This window comes from Schistocerca cancellata, chromosome 2 (genome assembly GCF_023864275.1).
Source record: "Schistocerca cancellata isolate TAMUIC-IGC-003103 chromosome 2, iqSchCanc2.1, whole genome shotgun sequence".
Classification (NCBI taxonomy): domain Eukaryota; kingdom Metazoa; phylum Arthropoda; class Insecta; order Orthoptera; family Acrididae; genus Schistocerca; species Schistocerca cancellata.
In genome coordinates, this window is record NC_064627.1 from 289,910,490 (window position 1) to 289,932,825 (window position 22,336).

At 41.8% G+C, this 22,336-nt stretch overlaps 1 protein-coding gene across 1 annotated transcript in view; it reads right to left on the bottom strand.

Annotated features, from left to right (window-relative positions):
- LOC126153456 (glutamate receptor ionotropic, kainate glr-3-like) overlaps nucleotides 1-22,336 on the bottom strand; it is a 104,982-nt gene that overhangs the window by 60,801 nt on the left and 21,845 nt on the right. The window contains exon 3 of the mRNA XM_049916073.1: nucleotides 11,401-11,492. Coding sequence (XP_049772030.1) covers nucleotides 11,401-11,492 — 92 coding nt within the window. The remainder of the gene's footprint in view (nucleotides 1-11,400; nucleotides 11,493-22,336) is intronic.

A 22,336-nucleotide genomic window follows, 5' to 3' on the forward strand; every position in this document is an offset into this window, starting at 1 on the left:
TCCCCAGCTGCACTGTACTGTCTGCTGTCCGAGGTGAGCCTACTTTGTTGCTGTTCATCGCCCATAGCGGGCACACACCATCGTCTTCAGCCATGGCAGTGCCCATCGTTCGACCCTCTGTGTCTCGGTATGTCTTCCACTGTAGCGAAAGAAGGAGGTCAGCAGTCAGGGCTGCCTCTGCTATCCGTCATTAGACTTTCTTAGCCAGAGATGTTCTTGTGATGAGCCACTGGTCGACTCCACCCAACGCCATCGCTGCAGTCCATTCCCCGAAAGATTGTGCGCCACAGACAACGTCAGAGGAAATTAAAAAGAAAATGAAAACATTATATTCGCAGCACTGCCGAGGTATCTGCCAATGAGATCTCGAAGAGAAGTGGCACTGGTAGAAAGGACCTTCATGTACCAGAAATACAGATTTTTACAAACTTTTGACACACCAGAGACGTAGAACCATAGCATAACTGATACCTTCAAGGAAGAAGTAACTTTATTTTTCATATGTATTCTTCTTCATCAATTTTTGCGGCACAAGATCAAGTGCTAGTCAGTAATTATTATCACCTATTCTCAATAAAAATAGAAACGAATATTCTTTCTCTTCTTGATATTTTTCCTTTAACACTCGACGTCATGACTGCTAGCTGCCAGTGTGTGCACTGATTTTGTGTGCTTAGAGGCACGTCTAAGCACACACGACCTTTTTCTAGTCGCTTAAGCGAGCTGTTTGTTGCGTGCTTTAAGGCACGCGTAAATAGGCACTTGGACCTGATGTTTAATGCAAAGAAAAGATGAAAAATCGTAGCTAAACTGCTGCCTAGAATACCCTGTCGATAATGTTGGAATCCATTGGTGTTGGCCCACCCTTAGCCTTGATGATAGCTTCCACTCTCGCAAGCATACGTTCAATCAGGTGCTGGAAGGTTTCTTGTGGAATGGTAGCCCATTCTTCACGGAGTGCTGCACTAAGGAGGGGCGTCGATGTCGGTCGGTGAGGTCTGGCACGAAGTCGGCGTTCCAAAACATCCCAACGGTGTTCTATAGGATTCAGGTCAAAACTCTGTGCAGGCCAGTCCATTACAGGGATGTTATTGTCGTGTAACCACTCCTCCGGAGGCCATGCATTATGAACAGGTGCTCGATCGTGTTAAAAGATGCAGTCGCCATCCCCGAATTGCTCTTCGACAGTGAGAAGTAAGAAGGTGCTTAAAACATCAATGTAAGCCTGTGCTGTGCTAGTGCCACGCAAAAAACTAAGGGGTGCAAGCCCCCTCCATGAAAAATACGACCACGCCATAACACCACAGCCTCCGAATTTTACTTTTGGGGCTACACACGCTGGGAGATGACGTTCACCGGGCATTCGCCATATCCACACCCTGCCATTGGATCGCCACATTCTGTACCGTGATTCGTCACTACACGCAACGTTTGTCCTCTGTTCAATCGTCCAATATTTACGCTCCCTAGACCAAGCGAGGCGTCGTTTGGCATTTACCGGTCTGATGTGTGGCTTATGAACAGCCGCTCGACCATGAAATGCAAGTTTTCTCACCTCCCTCCTAGCTGTTAAAGTACTTGCAGTGGACGCTGATGCAGTTTGGAATTGCTGTGTGATGTTCTGGATAGATTACGACCCTCTTCAACTGTGTGCGGTCTCCGTCAGTCAACAGACGAGGTTGGCCCGTACGCTTTTGTGCCGTACGTGTCCCTTCACGTTTCCATTTCACTATCACATCGGAAACAATGGACCTAGGGATATTTAGGAGTGTGGAAATCTCGCGAACAGGCGTATGACACAAGTGACACCCAATCACCCGACCAAGTCCGTGGGTTTCGCGGAACGCCCCATACGGCTCTCCCACGATTTCTAATGACTACTAAAATAATAATGTCGTGTGACGAGGGCCTCCGTCGAGTAGACCGTTCGCCTGGTGAAAGTCTTTCGATTTGACGCCACTTCGGTGACTTGCGCGTCGATGGGGATGAAATGATGATGATTAGGACAACACAACACCCAGTCCCTGAGCAGAGAAAATCTCCGACCCAGCCGGGAATCGAACCCGGGTCTTAGGATTGACAGTCTGTCGCGCTGACCACTGAGCTAGCGGGGGTACACTGAGGTCGCTGGTCTGGAGTTCCTGGCACTAGCTGGCAGCACAATGCACCTAAAATGAAAGTGTTTGTTTTTGGGGGTGTCCGCATACTTTGATCACTTAGAGTAACTCCTGATGGCCTCTATGAGTTTAACATTATTCTTTGTGCTGTATGTAATGCTCCAGCGACCTCTGGACGTAGGATGGACAACCTGCTTCGGCACTTTAAATTGACGACTACACCGTAGATATCAGAAATGGGATTCGTATTTACGCTTTAAACTCGCCAGTGAGTGTTATGATGTTATCTCCGAACTCACCGTCTCTATGAGCTCGTAGCCTTGACAACTGAGTGTCGGCCGTTGCCCACTTATCACTTACGTCTGTTGTTGGGTACAAGTAGGCTCGACTCACTCAGAAAGGGGGGCGACGGCACGAGTTTGCGGGTATAAACGCGGAGTCGTGGCGTTCCCACTACATACGCAACCAAAGAGAAAGAAATTTTTTTCATTGGTCTGTAAATTTCATTTTCTTCACGCAATCATAATTTCGGCTTCATATCCATTCTAAGCTGAAATGTCACAAAATGTCCGACCTGCCTTGACACACGCACACTTCCGAGGCGTTACTGAGCTGTAACAGTAGTGTCAGAAAATATGACATGAGGATGAAGTGCAATCTCTAATTGGGGGTTAATTATTAAAATAAATTTATAACAGTCTTCGAAACATTTACAGAATCGAATGATGGGCTAAGCTACAAGCCGGGCGGATTCGGGCCGAGGACCGGCACGCCCCACGCACGGCTAACAGAGCGGGCCGAACTAACAAGTTAGTCACGACTCGCCTTACACTCCTGCATGCTTCAGTAAGAGAGAACAAGATGATGAGTGTGAGGCGACTGCAGCGCCATACTTCTCAGACACGTCATACTCGCGGAAAGAAGGAAGCGTATTAGCACCGATGTAACGGTTGCGCCCTGACGTGTAAAGTATGCAACCTGCAACATTAAATTCGCAGTCGCTGCGTTTCTGGTCTCTACTGTACAACAGTGCAAAAGTTGACATACGCGCTCTCTTGAGGTAAGCAATGCGCTCATGCACCTGCGCCCTCATTCTCATGTCTATCACTCTCAAGGCTCAGTGACGGCATGATTACTTCCTTGCTATTAGTCCATTCCTTCGGTGCATCTCATAGTTTTCCTTAACGGCTGGAACGATCCCCATTGTTATTTTCTTCTTTTTTTATGTGTTCCTTTCCCAATAGATAGCTTCTTTGTATGAATAGGAATTCAGGATTGAGAATTAATAGGCATCCCCCTATTTTGCAGACTGCCTCACCATTTCCAACGTATTTGACTCCAATCACGGCTTTTGAATTAAATTGCACCACCTTTGCCTTCCTTCTGTAGTCTCTAAGAAACTCAAATAAGCCACAGTTGAAACATCTACTCTAGGTTGCTAGTTCCGGTCAAGGAGACTCATAATTTTTGCAGATAAGCCATAACTGGTCTGTAAAATTGCAAGAAGGGGTAACAGAGTTTCAGGTATTTCCATTTTAATTAAAGGTGTCGTATGTAATAACTGTACCCTATCTTTTCATTTATTAATCTCGTTACAAGTAGTGACGAAGAAATGTTACAAATTTCTCCAGGACTTAACATACCTGGAACATACACAAGTCCAAGAGAATTATAAAACACAAGGTACAAATGATGTATTAAAATGTGCCAGTGATACTTTCTCGGGTAGGCAACCAGATAATATAGTCATCTTGACAAAATATTTCAATGGACCAACTGGCCGCCGTCTTCAGGTGAATGTACTGATGTATAATCTCGCTGGAACTGAGTTTCCAACAGAATCGGCGGATCCTTGATACACTACGTCTGATCCACTGCATGTACGAGAGCAGATGTTTTAGTTCACAGAAATAACGACAGGACTTTGGAGCAAAGTGTATGCCGTAAACTTACGCGTACTATGGGGGCACAGTGTTCTGGTTACGGTGTATAAAAAAGCCACTGATACTATCGGGGAGATTGTGCATCGACATACTCACCTGAAGATGGTGGCCAGCTGGTCCGTTGAAATATTGCGTCAAGATGAATATATTATCTGGCTGCATATCCGAGAAGTGTATCATCAGTCATTACGCTGAAAAATTCTACGTAATCAAATCAAATGGTTCAAATGGCTCTGAGCACTATGGGACTTAACATCTGAGGTCAGGAGTCACCTAGAACTAAGAACTACTTAAACCTAACTAGCCTAAGGACATCATACACATCCACGCCCGAGGCAGGATTCGAACATGCGACCGTAGTGGTCGCGCGGTTCCAGACTGAAGCGCCTAGAACCGCTCGGCCACTCCGGCCGGCCGTAATCACATCAAGATTTGTCAGTTAAAAGCGCCGAAGCCACAACCTGATGAATGAATTCACAGATAAGGCAACTATAGCTTTGGCCGAAGACTGTACGAGGGTCATTTCATATGTCTGGCAACTATGACATATCTTGCAAAAATGCGACAACATAAGAATTCCACGACGTGTACTGAACCAGTATGGCAGTGTGTACCCTGAATGCTAACATTAAATATGTTTCCAGTACAGGAGGTCATGGTATGGGTTGAAATGCAGCACACGCAATGAGGCTGTGTGTAAATTTATTGTGCACGAGTGCAAAAGAAACAGAAATAAATCAAAATCAACTACTGTGCTTCAAAATAGTTCCCTGGTGCAAACAAACAGCGTTTCCAACGATGTGGAAGGCGCTGAATGCCACTGCCCTTGCCATAAATGTGGGCCATTTGTCGCCGAAATGCTGTGAGCGCATCTGCGCTGTTTCCAAAACTACTTCTAAGCAATGGTTTCTCAGTTATGGAGTAGGGTCGAAGTCGCGTGGACTGATGTCTGGTGAGTAGGGTGGGAAGGGGAGGGGGGAGGGGGTTCCATGTTGTAGCACGGCCAACCTCACATAGAATGTTTCAGGCGCTGCTACCAAGCCATCCTCACATGCGGTCGCAATCTCTCAGCTGATTTCGGTAATGTTTATCGTGTTTGTTTAGAATGTATTTACTGCGATTTCAATGGTGCCACACGTTCGCACAATATATCATAGTTGCCATGACTAATAGAATCTCCCTCGTAATTTCAAGACGTATAATAACATGTTTGAAAATTCTTTTATGATGGATCTCATGGGAAGCACACTGAATGAATATCAATAACAGTTTCAAAAAATTACGTGTAAACATTTGAATTGATAGGCAGAGGTGCTATTCTTGATGACTTACAAACGTGTGGTGGGTTTGGAGCAATCATCCCCAACAGTCTGCTCAAAAACAGACATCAAAAAAAGTCTTGCATCACCCCAGTTCCCAGAACTCATGAAAATAGACGTTGACTATGGGTATTGTATCATAGACACAGTCCTTTGACTGTTCAGAGATGACATTAAACCCGCCCAAAGGTGTACACAACCATGCATCAGCAGCGCCTATTAGACGGAGAGGGTCCGACAGCCGATCAGTTTCAGTTATTCCACAAGGAAGGAGATAAACAGCTCGTGTTCTCTATAGTTCAACCATGCCTAGACGGTCGATACGGCGGTTCGAACGTATCCGCATTGTTACTTTGCGCCGGGAAGGGCTCTCAACAAGGGAAGCGTCCAGGCGTCTCGTAGTGAACCAAAGCGATGTTGTTCGGACATGTAGGAGATACAGGCCGCGCGGGATTAGCCGAGCGGTCTTGGGCGCTGCAGTCATGGACTGTGCGGCTGGTCCCGGCGGAGGTTCGAGTCCTCCCTCGGGCATGGGTGTGTGTGTTCGTCCTTCGGATAATTTAGGTTAAGTAGTGTGTAAGCTTAGGGACTGATGACCTTAGCAGTTAAGTCCCATAAGACTTTACACACATTAGAACATTTTAGAGATACAGAGAGACAGGAACTGTCGATGACATGCCTCGCTCAGGCAGCTCAAGGGATACTACTGCAGTGGATGACCGCTTCCTACGGATTATGGATCGGAGGAACCCCGACAGCAACGCCACCATGTTGAATGATGCTTTTTGTGCAGCCACTGGACGACTCAAACTGTGCGCATTTGGCTGCACGATGCGCAACATCACTCCCGACATCCATGTCGAGGTCCATCGTTGTAACCACGACACCATGTAGCGTGGTACAGATGGGCCCAACAACATTCCGAATGGACCGCTCAGGACTGGCATCACGTTCTCTTCACCGATGAGTGTCGCATATACCTTCAACCAGACAATCGTCGGAGACGTGTTTGGAGGCAACCCAGTCAGGTTTAATGCCTTAGACACACTGTCCAGCGGGTGCAGCAAGGTGGAGGTTTACTGACGTTTTTTTTTTGGGGGGGGGGGGGGGAGGAGGCATTATGTGGGGCCGATTGACGCCGCTAGTGATCATGGAAGGCGCCGCAACGGCTGTACGATACGTGAATGCCATCCTCCGACCGATAGTGCAACCATATCGGCAGCATATTGGCGAGGCTTTCGTCTTCATGGACGACATTTGGCGCCTCCATCGTGCACATCTTCTGAATGACTTCCTTCAGGATAACAAAATCGCTCGACTAGAGTGGCCAGCATGTTCTCCAGGCGTGAACCCTATAGAAAATGCCTGGGATTGATTGAAAAGGGCTGTTTATGGCCGACGTGACCCACCAATCACTCTGACGAATCTACGCCTAATCGCCGTTGAGGAGTGGGATAATCTGTAGCAACAGTGCCTTCATGAACTTGTGCCACGACGACTACAGGCATACATCAATGGAAGAGGACGTGCTACTGGGTATTAGCGGTACCGGTGTGTACAGCAGTCTGGACCACCACCTCTGAAGGTCTCGGCATATGGTGATACAACATGCAATGTGTGGTTTGCATGAGGAATACAAATGGCGGAAATGATGTTTACGTTGATCTGTACAGGTTCCGGAACTCTAGGAACCGAGGTGATGCAAAACTTTTTTGATGTGTGTATTTGAAAGCACAAATGAATATGCTTCGTTTGAAAGGAATCCTGCAAATAATAATAAGTGTGATATTGCTGAAACAAACACATATCTTTGACGATATGAGTGCCAAAGAAGGCCGAAAATTAAATGTGGGAAACACTCAGGTATGCACCAATTGTAAAATATACATCAATAAATGTTTGATATCCAGAAATTATGCATTAATCATTTAATATTTTTTCGAGTAAACAAATTTTTATCGTTTTTGGCTCAGTCAGTTCATGTTTTGGATATATTTCCTTTAACTGTCTTTTGTTTGTCATTACTTTCTGCCACTATGACAGACCTATTCAGTAACGGTATATTTAAAATCCACACTCGTGACTAGGACGCCCGACCACCGTTTTCGAGGCAGCGATGCAACCCCTAGTCCACCTAGGGGGGTTTCATATAAAGATCAATCAGCAAATATGTGACCATTATCTCTGGCCAAATTCTAGTGATTCATTTGTTCACATCCCACGTTCATGAATTAGTCTCACCTGTAAGCTACTATACGCTAAGGACTGCCGGTACCATATTTCTTATATTCACTGTCAGTTCGGCACATTGTTATGCCAATTAACGAATACTTTCCCCTGTTACTAAAAGTATTTAAATACTCTATTTTGTCGATTCAGTAACTCCACTGAAGGTATACTTTTTTTAATCAATAAAAGTAATGATAAGAACATTTTAGTATTGGCCCGCAACTGTCATTTAATGTGAAGCATGCTGCAGACTAACTTATCTGATATGTACGGAACTTCACATTATAGATAAACAGACAGTCGTATTTAGTTCCAGTGTGCTTTCTGAATAAGCGAAGCAAATGCGAGTGTCTCTTTATAGCCTTGAACCTAATCTTTTCACTTAAATAATATCATTCGTCGCTCCCAGCCTTTTGTCGTTGACAGCAAGAGTTGGACATTCTGGAAATTAATATGTTTTGTATCACAGAACAAAAGGCCTGTTTTTAACAATTATTGTTGGATTCGAACTAAAAAACGGCGTCAAATTACAAAATAATAACAAACACAAAAGTTCTCGCTACTTTATTATAACCGCTCTATATACTAAGTTCTAAATTACAGCACTGTGGGAATTCTACGAAGGAAATGAGTGTTCATAGGACTGGTATGGTGTAGAGTTTTTTTTTAGAAAGGCCTGTACAACACAGTCGAGGCTTTGACTGTGTTTATAAGCTCAGTCTGAAGCTCGATGCCGTCTGCCCAACGGATAGCTATTCGTGTTCGTCAGTCGAACAAATACTTCTCTTCTTTTGTATTTTTCGTTTTCTGTAGTTCTCTCTAGTACCACAGACCTCATTCGCTGATGTCTTATTACGTATGCTATCATGCAGTCCCTTCTTGTTGTCAATGTTTTCCAGTCCTCTCTTCCCCGATTCTGTGGACAACTTCGCTATCTCTTTACAAGTCCCCCTGATTTTCAACATATTTCTACAGCATTACATCTAAAACGCTTTGATTCCCTTCTTCCCTTCTCTTTCGGTTTTTCCTCTTTGAATAAATCACTTGCACACAATACTGTGATCCACAAGTACATACTCAGAAATTTCATCCTCACATTGAGCCCTAGTTTCTTACTAGCCTGTGATAGTCTGCTTCTTATGTCACGTCCACCTTGCTTTGTCCGTCACGCACAAATTTGCTTCCAAGACACACAATTCCATCACCTCATCTAGACCGTGATCCCGTATCTTGATGTAAAGTTCAACGCTAATCTCATATACGATCCTCCAACTTCCTTCACTGACGATGATTCACGTCACCGCTTACATCCTGGACTATATCACACCACCATCTACAAAATAATTCGAGCAGCTCTCAATCAGCACCAAAAATTTGGCGCGGTATTACATTCTCTTCTTTAACAGTTTTGTGTTGGTGAGCGAAAGAAGCAGAGGGAGGAGGAGGAAAATGGGAATATGGTGAGGAACTGGGGAGGAAAGAGAGAGGGAAGGCAGGTCTAAGAGAGGGAACAAGTTCCTAAGCAAATGAGTGAATTCATATACATTCATTTATTAGAGAGTAGTTTGTTTATTTCTATATTTCTCACTACTGTTGGACTACGTTTAGCTATTTAAACCTTCTACTACTGCAGTTTACTTATGAACATTCATACTTCTATAGATTGCTTTGGATACTTCGCTGTCTCATAATTTCACTGTAGTAAAATAAGTTTGGAATGCCATCAGCTAAGACGAAATTAAATGATGACATCAGTTGCAATCAAATGCTTTCTGTAAGTGTGCTTTGTATAGCTTGAATATGAGCGCTAGTCGTGTACAGTTTGTATCCTCTGAAGCTGATAGACTTTAAGTCTTAAACTAGTAGTGAAAGCAACATAAAATGTATACCATTCATCCACATTCAAGTTGGTATTCCGATTTTCTATTAAAATCATTCAATAGCGCTTATTTGTTTATTTAATCGTATGGCTAAGGGCCCCCGTCGGGCAGACCGTACACCGGGTGCTGGCCTTTCAATTTGACGCCACTTCGGCGACCTGCAGTCGATGAGGATAATAGGATGATGATAATGACAGCCCAACACCCAATCCCTGGGCGGAGAAAATTTTCCACATCAGTGGCTGACTACTTTGATAAGGATATCATATACAATAAAATGGTAGCTATGTCAGAAAATTAGAAATAGCCTAAATCGAGCTACGTAGTCATTACAAACAGTACTGTAAGCTACTTAAAATGTCAATAATAAGGAAAAGGAGTGTAATATGTAAACAGAATAGCTAATTATTTATTTATTTACATGTCTAGTTCCGTAGGACCAAATTGAGGAGCAAATCTCAAAGGTCATGGAATGTGTCATTATATGAAATTACAACTTAAAAGTAATAACAGATAAAATAAAACGTTTATGAAGCCAAAAAAGAGTCAAGCCACAAGTTTAAGTAAAAGCAATCCTCAACAGAATAGGAGGAGTGACCCCTGAGGAAACTCTTCAGTTTCGATTTGAAAGCGTATGGATTACTGCTAAGATTTTTGAATTCTTGTGGTAACTTATTGATAATGGATGCAGCAGTATACTGCACACCTTTATGCGCAAGAGTTAAGGAAGTGCGATCCAAATGCAGATTGGATTTCTGCCGCGTATTAACTGAGTGAAAGCTGCTAATTCTTGGGAATATGCTGATATTGTTAACAAGAAACGACTGTAAAGAATATATGTATTGAGAGGGCAAGGTCAAAATACCCAGAATAGTGAACATGGGTCCACAAGAGGTTCGCGAACTTACACCATTTATTGCCCGAACTGCCCATTTCTGAGCCAAAAATATCCTTTTAGAATGGGAAGAGATACCCCAAAATACAATACCAAACGACATAAGTGAATGAAAATAAGCAATGTAGACTAATTTTCGTGTCGAACGATCACTTATTTCAGATACCGTTCGAGTAGTAAAAATTGCAGCATTAAGTTTTTGAACAAGATCCTGAACGTGGGCTTTCCACGTCAGTTTTCCACTATCTGAACACCTAGAAACTGGGACTGTTCAGTTTCACTAATTATATGCCCATTCTGTGAAGTTAAAACATCGCGTTTTGTTGACGTCTCTGGATAAAATTAAAACCATATGGTTAGTCTTGAAGGATATGTCCGGCCAGCAGCACAAGATCTAGGATATGAAGTCAATACGCAGTAAAAATCTTTTTGCTACCGACAACTCACCGATATGTAGCGTAGTTAACATTCACTTTCTGAGTGCATTATGTGAATTAAATAAAAACTTACTTCCTACATGGATCATATCACTTTCTTAGGAAATGGCTTTCCAAGACTGCTGTCTGAAATAAACTCCTGTGATACTGATAAGGGGAAACTGAGTCAATAATTAGATGAAGACTAAGTATTCACATTGATGTGATTTGGTATCTAGCAGGAAATAAAGCACTGTGATGTGTATGTTAGCCTAGTGCTTAGGCACATTTGCTATTTTTCGTTTAGGAATGGTCAATTTCCTCAACGATTAAAGTACTCGGTAGTGAATCGAACTCTTTGAAAATTAATTCAAAATTTGTCAAAAGCCATTTGTACGTCATTTTATACTTGTAAACTTAAAAAATAATATTTAACACATAAAATGGGCACATTTTTATAAATATAAAAAGAAATTAGAGGGATTTGTCTGCAGAAGTGTTCGATTTAGAGGATATGCGTATCGGATCGTTTTGACTTTGTGAAATATTGCCCTTTCTTTCCCAGACACTATGTACTTTATGTAAGCAAAATTACACTCACGTGACATTAATTCTCTGCGACAGAACTTCCCACACTTCGCACACATAACCTCCGCAGTGTGTCTTGTTGAAGAAAGTCACATCTGGCCAGTCCTGAAACAACCCAACAGGGAATTAAATGTATGGAAAGAACACAAGTGTGGCAAAGAGCAGTATGTCAGGTTCTTAACAAGAGTGTCGAAGAGTCCGTCAAACATTATCAGACCAGACATAAACACCACATACAACCTCGTTTATGTAGTTGGCCATATATTTCGTCCCCGTGTATATACGTTGGACAGAGTCTTCAAATAGTTTTCTTCATATACACACATGTAGAATGAGAAAGTTTCAACATAAACCACAGAGAAATAGTGTCTGATCAATACAGTTCAGATATGCGCTCATTTTTTGGACAGCTAGACGACGAGGCTATAGACCAGCGAATGAAGCTATGTATACTGTTTGTTTCATGTGATAGTAATAACTGAAGTAGTTATATCCTATTTACGTCTATGGTCTGGTGTATTGTAATCCGCAAACGCCATTAGAAGGAAGTTAAAGAGTCTAAACAATAGTAAACAAGACGATCGAGTATATCGTACTGATTTTCATTTAGGCTAAAATACACAGAAGTGCAAACTGAGAATAACTCTTAGTCTTCAATTGTGTCTTCCAGTAATTTGCGAACAATTTTAGCAATGTAACCAGCATTATTCTTTGCGGAAGACGATAATCACGAGTAGGTGAACGTGATATTCGCTGGTGGATTCATAACCAATCCACTCCACTGGTGTTTCACAGCAAGTTTGATCTTGGAGAATGCCTCGACTACGTCACCTAAATCTTGACGCTGCTCACGACTGCCTCATCCTCTTCTAACAAGCGCCGCAGCGTGTATATCTTTCAACGTTCCTAGTTGGGGAAGATGGTGTCCATTTATTCTATTAAGTAGATAGGTTCCATCTCAGATACTGTAAAACAAATCAAGTTTTTGCTGTCACTGTACGGTCGTTAGTATGAGTCTAGATGTAACCCGGGTTCTTCGGAATCATTCTTAATCTTGAATATTTTGCACGTCGTCCTGAACACTGAACGAATATAGTTGGTCGTCATTCATCGTAGTAGTTCATCTCGAATTAGGACGTTAGTAGGACGGGGACCTCTGCATTTTCCATAAAAATTCTGGTCAATCATGCCGTTACTATACTTAGCATATAGCGTCACCACTAATCAAGTGAACAGTTCATATTCTTTGTTTCAAAAATGGATACTCAGTTCTGCTCCACTTGGTCCGTAACCCGACGATCGTTCATTATCATGACTCAGCTGAAACAGTTATTTTGCCCACGAAAACGAGGAAAAAATTGACGTTTTATCTAGATTTTACCCATGTATACCTACTTTACCAGATCATATTACATCACATGTGTGTTTATCTATGAGTTGTGCACACAGTACTCTAAAGGACGATATAACCTTGCATTAAGTCATAACAATAACACATACTCCACCTTTACATTAAGAATCTGCCTTCGTTAAAAATATTATGCATGTAACATGGGACTTTGTAGATGCAACAAAAATCTCATGATTGTTCATGCCATGCGTAACAGTAGCAGCACACCGGACTATCTGTAAATTATTCAATGTGATGCAGTCAGTACCTTCATCAAAAATGTAGAATCCAATTGAACGACTGCATTGTAAGGCTAGTCATACTGGCTGAACAACCTCTGACACGTTTCTTTTAGTCAGAAGAGTGCGTAATCCCTCATTTTTTGACCATCGTCAGAAGATGATTCCTTTCTCATTTGGGTCTCTGCCAAACGGTAGGGAGGCCACTCTTCCGTCTCTTTCTTCGCTCTTTCCTGTACGTCTCGGTGCCGTCAGATGTCTTCCATCCTATAGCCGACCAAATAAAAAGTCATTTTTGGACGTTCCAGCTCAATCTACAGGTTTTTATCGTCACACGTACTCCTCCTGCCCTGCGCTAGGGTCGTCAGACAAGAAAATCGCTGTTCTGGAGGAAAGCAGCTCGTCGTTGGCAGACAGGTCTGTGTGAGTGTGTTTACTGTGAACCCCGCATCGCGGAGCACCAACAGATTTCTACTACACGCGAACATTCAGAAACGGCAGATAGTCATCCCTGTCGACAGTTGTGGTGCATCTGACGTGTTTATAAATGTTGACCCGTCCGGGTAGCCTCACTCATTATCACGCCTCTTTCGGCGTTCTGGTAAGTGCGCTGGCCCCGGATGGAAGTTGAATCCACCTGACGGATTAACGACAATTGCTGGTGTGCTGACTATCCTGGATGTGGCTTTTAGGAGATTTCCCACAGCTGAATAGCTGAATAACGGGGTGATAGCGACGTCCCACCTCGGCTGCACGATTCTCACACTCTTGCACGGCTAACATCGGACACAAACAGACGTAGTATACAATTTCCGTCCAAGAGTGGAACAGGAGGGATGGGGGATAGAGAGGTGGGGGGGGGGGGGGGATCTGGAAAATGGGATAGGAGGAGGGGTGGTGGCAAGCAAGAACATCCGACCCACTAACATCTAAATTCCCGATTAACGGGCAGACCCTGCGTAGGTACGGGATGAACGCAGATAAACAGAAGAGATTAGTTATAAACGTAATTTAAGCAATCCCAAATATCACCAAGCAAATACCTTCCGTGTTGGCATTGTTAAGTGGTACTTAAGATAGGTAAATAATTTAGTGAAATCAATGTGAAGTGAAGCACAAATTAGAAAATAAATGAAAAACTTAGTTTAGTTCAAAAGAATTACACACTGGCAAACAGCGGGCAGAGCAGCAATGACAGAAGAGCCAATGACCATGAAGTCAGCGAGTTGAGGAGAAGCCATCGCCCTCCCCACATAAGCGGAAGCTGTCGATTCAGCCATCAGGGCATCGACCGATTGGGTCACGTGTTTCTCAGTTGTCACAGGTGATCAAAGGCCCGTGCCTACATTCCAAGTGTAGTCGATTCAGCCATCAGGGCATCACCCAACCGGTTCACGTGTTTCTCAGTTGTCACATGTGATCAAAGGCCCTCGCCTACATTCCAAGAGCCAATGACTGACGTTAAGAATATTCTTCGAGAAGCTTTTCAACGTGACAGAAGAGGCAATAACCGTGAAGTCATTCACCTCCAGTGAACTGAAGTGAATAATTACGTGAGACGCAGTGGGCCCGACAGCTGTAGTTTTCAGTTCAGTTTTGGAGCAGAAGACCCTCATGCAGGAAGAGGCTACATCGTACACAGAATCACCTAGTTCGCCGCTGTGATGGAATAATAAGCCGCAGCCTCGCCGCCAGAAGACAGAAGTAAAAGGTATTTGAAGAATGATTTGTACGTACCCAGATGACTCGTGAGGACGGGAAGGAGACGACCTCACATCAGCAGTCACCTGTGAGCTGGGATGAAGGTCTGACAGCCGAGCCAGCCGGAGTGGTCGATCGGTTCTAGGCGCTACAGTCTGGAACCGCGCGACCGCTACGGTCGCAGGTTCGAATCCTGCCTCGGGCATGGATGTGTGTGATGTCCTCAGGTTAGTTATGTTTAAGTAGTTGTAAGTTCTAGGGGACTGATGACCTCAAGAAGTTAAGTCCCATAGTGCTCAGAGCCATTTGAACCATTGCTGACAGCCGAAGACTGGCAAGCGGGAGTCCGTTGTTCAAGTCCGGGACACTGGCCTTCCCCCGCCTCGCCGCTCCGCTGGTCGACGCACAACACACGCGGCCGCTTAGAGAAGAGAAACACTGGGACGCCACATCCAAGGTATCACGAGCCGTTTCACGACTTCGTTCTCAATAATTAAACGGGGCACATCGCGATGCGCGTCTCCCGTCAACTGGGTGAAACAGCGACACGAGATATACACCGCCAGGCGTAATCAGACGCCGCCGCTCACGCAGCAAGGCTTCGCAGACGACACAGCTGCCGCTCTCCCAACCAGAACATCCAGTAAGGAAACCGTTGTAAAAATCTTCCATAAAAGTTATCTTATGTAAAAATGCTGTTTCATTCTACCTCATCCCCAGCCAAGGAGGAACCCACCCTGCCCACATGTTGTTAAGAGAGAAAAAGTAATTTATTTAGTGTTTTTCACCCTGTCATAGTGCTTAAGAATCAAATGCCCTTCGCAGTAATGCTCATCTTGACAATTGACTAGCATCAAAAGAGAAAACCCAGTTACATTTGCTGTCAGAGAAGAAACCTTTGGCTCAATATGAGGTGTGAATGACAGTCACTAAAGGTCCACAGTTAGTATTTTTTGATGTGTGAAAGAATAGAGGTTTGCATAGCAGTCGTAATATTTTCTTTATTTAGAAGTGTATTTTGTCTCATAATTTTAAGAGTTTTTCGAAAACATTTAAACATATTTTAATTCAGTGTAGTAAGATTGTGTAACTAATAGTTTGTAAAATGATGACACGAAATTGTACAAAGTCAGAGTCAGCACCACAAGCGTTTTCTACTGAGGAAGCTATTCAGAGCTTAGTTAATCAAATAATACAGCTTAAAAATGATACTAATGCATTATTTAAACAGTTGTGTGAGGTTAGGCATACCAGTTAAATCTCTCCCACCCTAGATCCCTCAGCAGCAGCCTTGGCAACTCCTTTTTCAGGTAAACCTGGCGAGGACATAACAGCTTTTTTTGATGATTTAGTAGCAGCTGCAAAGTTAGGATCATAGTTAGATGAACAGCTCTTACAAATGACAAAGTTAAGGCTAAATCACACGTATTATACCATGAAGAATTACGGAATGCTCCAACATTTGAGGAATTGAAGAAAGGATTACTTAAACGTTTTCAAAAACAGACCAGCTCTAGATTTTATAGGGAAAAATTAAACACTATACTCAGAGGCAAAACGAGTCGTTAGAAAGCTTTGTAGATAGGATTAGAAAAGTTAATATTAACACCTATCAGTTGACAACCAGTGATGAAGCAAATAAAGTTATTTTACAAGAGGCAGAAGATAGAGCTCTGGATACATTTTTACGCTGGTTACCTCCGGAAACGTCCCGTCGCATCAGGGCAGAGTTTCCTAAAAATTTAGCGGAAGCTGTATCTGTGGCGACGGCTTTCGAAGAAATAGACATTGCCACCAGATACAAGGAGAAACGAAATGTATTTTCAGCAGGAGTACGATGTTTTAGGTGCGATCGACAGGGACATATAGCAAAAAACTGCAGACTACCTCAATGCACTAATTATCAAAGAATGGGTCACACATTCAAGGAATGCAGGTCTAAGAAAGTTTTTGGAAACAGAAATCAGTTTAACTCAAACGGGAATGTCGGAGCCTCCGCCAGGCGTTCCCAATAAAATTTCGTGCTATTAAGGCGAATGTGAAGGCGGAATGCTGGTTATCTGCTACCATACATGATAAAGAGGCAAGGATACTGGTGGACACAGGCGCAAACGTATCAATAGTGAGTAATGAATACATTGGAGAAAAGAAATATGATCCTCCAAGGTATACATTGAGTGGGGTAGGAGGAGGTACAGTGAAGTCATTAGGATGTAAATCATTGATCTTCTATATTCACGGTGTACAATTTCAAGAAGACGTAGAGGTGGTAACAAAGGTAACTGACGGGTACGACGCGATCTTAGGGCTGGATTTCCTGAATAAACATCACGCTAAAATCTACCTCAGACAGAAAACTGTAGAACTTAGCGGAATAGTGTTTCAGCTAGGTGACACCGCTCAAAGGGCCCACTGCCACAAGATTTCCCCAACCGGAAGGCGAAATCAACTACACTCCGTGCAACGTCCTTGAAGGTTGATTCGCAGGATAAGATACCAGATGGCTCAGGAAAACTTTTCTGGATGACCGTTGACGCCGAGGTACCTACAGGTACAGTGTGTCTAATAGAGCCATTAGAGGAAAATGAGGAATTAGATGCATCACATTGTTTTGTACTTAGAAGTGTTGTACAGGTTCAAGACGTTGAGGAAGAAAGAAAAGTACCGGTACATATTGACAATTTCGGAGTGGAGGATAACGAGTTGCATAAGGGAATATTAGTAGCTACAGTCAGTACTTTTGAAGAAGAAGATTTCATTTGGTCAGATTTTACTGATGGTCAGAAACCAGACGCCTATAAAACCGCATTACGCCAGAAGATTGAGCATTCGAAAGGAAATGGTATAGACACGATAGAAGCAGTTTTAGTTAGGTTCCAAGATTTATTTAATGCAGAAGGTCCACTGCTAGCAACAGATATCACACAGCATAGGATCCCAACAGGAAATAGATTTTGTTGTGACTACAGACACCTTAACAAACAAACTATCTCAGATGTTTATCCTCTTCCAAACATTACAGATATCATTGACAGTTTGGGTAACAGTAAATACTTTTCAACAATCGATTTATGTAGCGGATATCATCAATTGGAAGTCGCACCTGATGATAGGCATAAAACAGTATTTTCTACCCCTGGAGGCCACTGTCAATTTAAAAGAATGCCTTTCGGTTTGAAAACGCACCAGCAACTTTTCAAAGACTACTCGATGGAGTATTGTGAGGACTCAAAACTCAGCAATGTTGTGTATATCTAGACGATATTATTGTATTCTCCAAAGACATTAATGAACATGCTGTGCGTCTGCGTAACGTTTTTCAGAGACTTAGAAAAGCTAAATTAACATTAAATGTGGAAAAATGTAGTTTTGCATTGACAGAGGTTACATACCTAGGGCATGTCATTAGTGAAAAAGGAATTAAAACAGCTCCTCGATTAATTTCGGCAGTTAAGGATTTCCCAACACCACAACGCATTAAGGAAGTACTAAGTTTCATTGGTCTCGCATCGCATTACCGGAAATATGTTCAAAATTTTGCTGAAATTGCCCGAACCTTAACCCAGTTATTGAAAAAGGGTTTAAAATTTCATTGGTCTGAAGATTGTGAATCAGCATTTCAAACCCTTAAAGATAAGTTTACACACAGTCCAGTATTAGCCTACCCAGATTATAATAAAGAATTTATTTTATCCTATGACGCAAGTGGTCATTCAGTAGGAGTTGTTTTGAATCAGAATACTAATGGCGCGGAACACCCCATAGCCTATGCTTCGAGACAACTAACAACGGCAGAAAGAAATTATTCCACAACGGAGAAAGAACTGTTAAGTGTTATTTATGGCATCAAATACTTTAAATGCTACTAGCATGGTAGGAAATTCAAGGTTATTACGTACCACGCAGCTTTAAAATGGTTGCTTAGGTTAAGGGATCCATCTAGTCGTCTCACCCGTTGGGCCCTATGTCTTTCCGAAATAGATTTCGAAGTTATCCATAAACCAGGCAAAAAACACACGAATGCAGATTGCCTAAGTTGGAAAATAGCACTTTTGGAAGCAACAGCCCGAGATACTGAGGACTGGAGAAAGACGCAAGATGAGGATGCAGAATGCAAAAAAAGCAACAATTTTGCTTTGAAGATGGTGTATTATGCCGTAAAACAAAACTTGGACCGCAAATTGTTGTTCCCCAACACCTTAGATAAGGAATAATGACAGAGGCCCACGATAATATCCTTGCAGGACACGGTGGACAGCGGACAACCGAAAGACGCGTAGCAGAGCGATTTTGGTGGCAAACCAGAAAGCAGGATGTTGCGCAGTAAGTTGGTAATTGCATTGCATGTGCACAACGAGCTGAACTTTCTCGTTTAAAAATACCCTTACAGAGGCTCCCCGAGGTTTCATGCCCATTTCAAATCTGTGGTATGGATCTCTACGAACCATTTCATAAAACACCTGCTGGTAATAAGTATGTTCTTACGATTATAGATCATTTTTCACGCTATCTAGCTATGGTGAGTCTCCCAGATCAGCAAGCAAATACAGTTGCCCAAGCTTTACTTAACAACTGGATACTTAAATTTGGCGTGCCTGAAGATATTATCACAGATCAGGGATCTAATTTTATGTCTGAATTAATGAAACAGCTATGCCACTTACTAAAAATACGTAAATTACGTACAACTCCATTACACCCTCAGTGCAACGGACACACAGAAAGAGTTCATTGGACAATTGGCAAGATGCTTAGTTATTATATTAATGAACAACATTCTAATTGGGATACGTATTTACCAATAATCGTGTCGGTATACAACGCCAAAACGTATGAAGCAACTGGCATGTCACCTTATGAAGTGGTCTATGGGAGAAAAATTCCGTCCCCTTTTGATGTACTCAGACAGAAAAACGAAAAAGTAGGAGAAACAGTAAAAGATTTCTGTCGAATGATGAAGGATATATGGAAAAAGGTTCAAAATCTAATACAAAGGCTTTGGAACGACAGGAAAGATTAGATAATACCCAAGCTAAATATCCAAATTACAAAATCGGTCAGTGGGTGATGCTGTCAACCCCATACATTGCGAAAGGAAAAACGAAGAAACTAGTAACAAACTACAGAGGTCCTTATCAAATTATTGAGATCACGTACCAGTTAATGTTAAACTGCAACTGCCCACCCGAACTACTATTGTCCATGCAAGTCGTTTAAAAACTTTTAAGGGCACTCCAGATGTAATCCCTTCAACAAAAGTGTCTGCTTTTCCAAAGGGTGGAGGAAGTGCCCGAAAAGGAAAAAGGGTGGCCACACCAGCACAACATACAGGCATGGCACCATAAAATCTTCGACCAAAGGTGTGAATGTCCTAGTTGTATCATAGTAGACTGTGGATAGTATACAAATGTAAATAATTAATAAATGATAATGGTTTATTTTCTTAAAAAAAGTTGAACGAAGAAACATGTAGATCTAGTAGTTAACAATGTATTCCTTCTTTTCTTTGTTTTTGTTTTTACTATGTTGGTAGGTCCATTACCATATTGCTTGCTTTTTTCCGAAAACGCCATGCAAGCATTTCCTACACAAAATCTATCCTACCTCAAAGACTCCCTTGACAGTTCCCTTATGAAGTCATTAGATATGTTCATAAACTCACAGCAAGGCAAAATTGATGCCAATGTTTTGATGCAACATGTCTTAAAGTTAAAAAGTGAACACAAAACTAAAATTATAATGCTAGGAATGGGTATATCTGGAACCTTTCTGTTGGTGTTTCTGCCTGGTACAGTTTTGTTTTATTTAAGACGAAAAAATAAGCCAAATAATAATATATGTAGTGTTTCCTTTTTTTATTTATCTCTTCTTCTCATTAGCTATTGAAACAACATCACTTTGAAATGTAATTTTAATTTTCACCAAAAGCACATTCAACACAGCGGGAAAATACACGTCTTTCGTCTCAAAACAAGAGAGAGAGAGTCCTCCTTTAGTTCTTAAAAACAAAAAAACTACGCAAAAGTAAAAAAGAAAAGAACAAAATTATTTATAAAATCGGTCGGTGGCGCAGCGCTCTTTTGCGTGCGCGATCGTAAATTATAACTTTGCGGAAGTCAAAGTACCATTACAATGCCTCCTCTACTGACACGCTCCGCAAGCGAGCGTGGCAGTATAGAAAATTTACATAGATACTACATATATGAGAAAATAAGAAATTTACATATTACAAAAAATATTTCTGAGCACAATGCGCTTTGCATATCAGTCTTTGTATACAGTCTTTTTGGTGTGTATCTTCTTTAGGAGTCGTAACATTAATGTCTTTGAATTGCAGCGTAGTATCGTTGCTTAGCACAGCGTTTGAATTCAGTCCACATGATTCATGTTTACAATGGAATTAATTCGAACAATAAATGTTTCTATTATATTGCTCCAATGTCTTTAAACGTAGTATCGGATTCTGAGTGTGTGTGTACTGCCTGGATCTCTTATGTGTGACTTGAAGAAAATCCAAAGTTTGTTCAATGTGTCAACACGAAATTGTGATCTCCAGCAGTCGAATTTTGGTGGCGTCTACCGGGGTATAAATGGTCAATGAGGGCACAGGAAACACCTCACTGCCTACGACAGGTGATGAGCTTGTCTTTTACACCAACCTGAAGACCTGCCGGCTTCCACAACACCGTACACTTCAAAGCATATTGACACTACGTAAATATTTCTTGACCAGTGTTCCATCACGTTGGTTTTTTCTTTGTATTTTCAGTTCCATTTATATGAATCATGTGCTACATGCACAAGTCCTTTGCAGTTCATTAACATTTCCTTAAAATACATTTCTCGATACAATAAGTACATGAATATACAAATATTTACAATTAATCATTACATGAGATACATTGTTGTCATATGGTACATATACAGAATTAAATGAAAAATATAGTCAATTTTTTTTTTTAGGTTACATTCAATATCATTGTGCTGACATGTGAATTACATTACATTCAGATTGAAATATACACTTTATTTTTAGCTCTTTTTTTTCGTTACACTTGCAACATTTGAAGATAATTGTGGCAACTCGCTAGAATATTCAACTTAAAATTCATCTTGCCTCCTGGAATAAAATTTACACATATTTCAAGCTTCAAGACAGCCCTCTGTAGGAGGATAGGTTCATGGGATGGTTGCTGACTACTTCATAAATACTAGTAAAGTCATCTCCTACAGTGGACTACACAAAATAAAATATGATAAATAAAATACATGTTAACTTAATATAACGTAAAAGTTCCTGAACCTAATACCGTTTCTAAGTGTGGTGTCCCCACTATTGCTGTTTCTAAGAGTGGTACCCCTCTATTACCGTTTCTAAGAGTGGTGCCCCTCTAAATATCTTAGGATCCTACAAGTATGTACATCAGTGTGGTAAGTGAATATATATATATATATATATATATATATATATATATAGTTCAAGTCAATCATGTCCCTATAAAGTTTGTGTAGTTCATCTCCTTCCTTTCATGAGTGTCAAGCAATATAAATAAATGTTTTACTTAATAAATAAATAAATCTTCTTAGATAATTGCTGCTGTGTTCCATGCTGTATATCC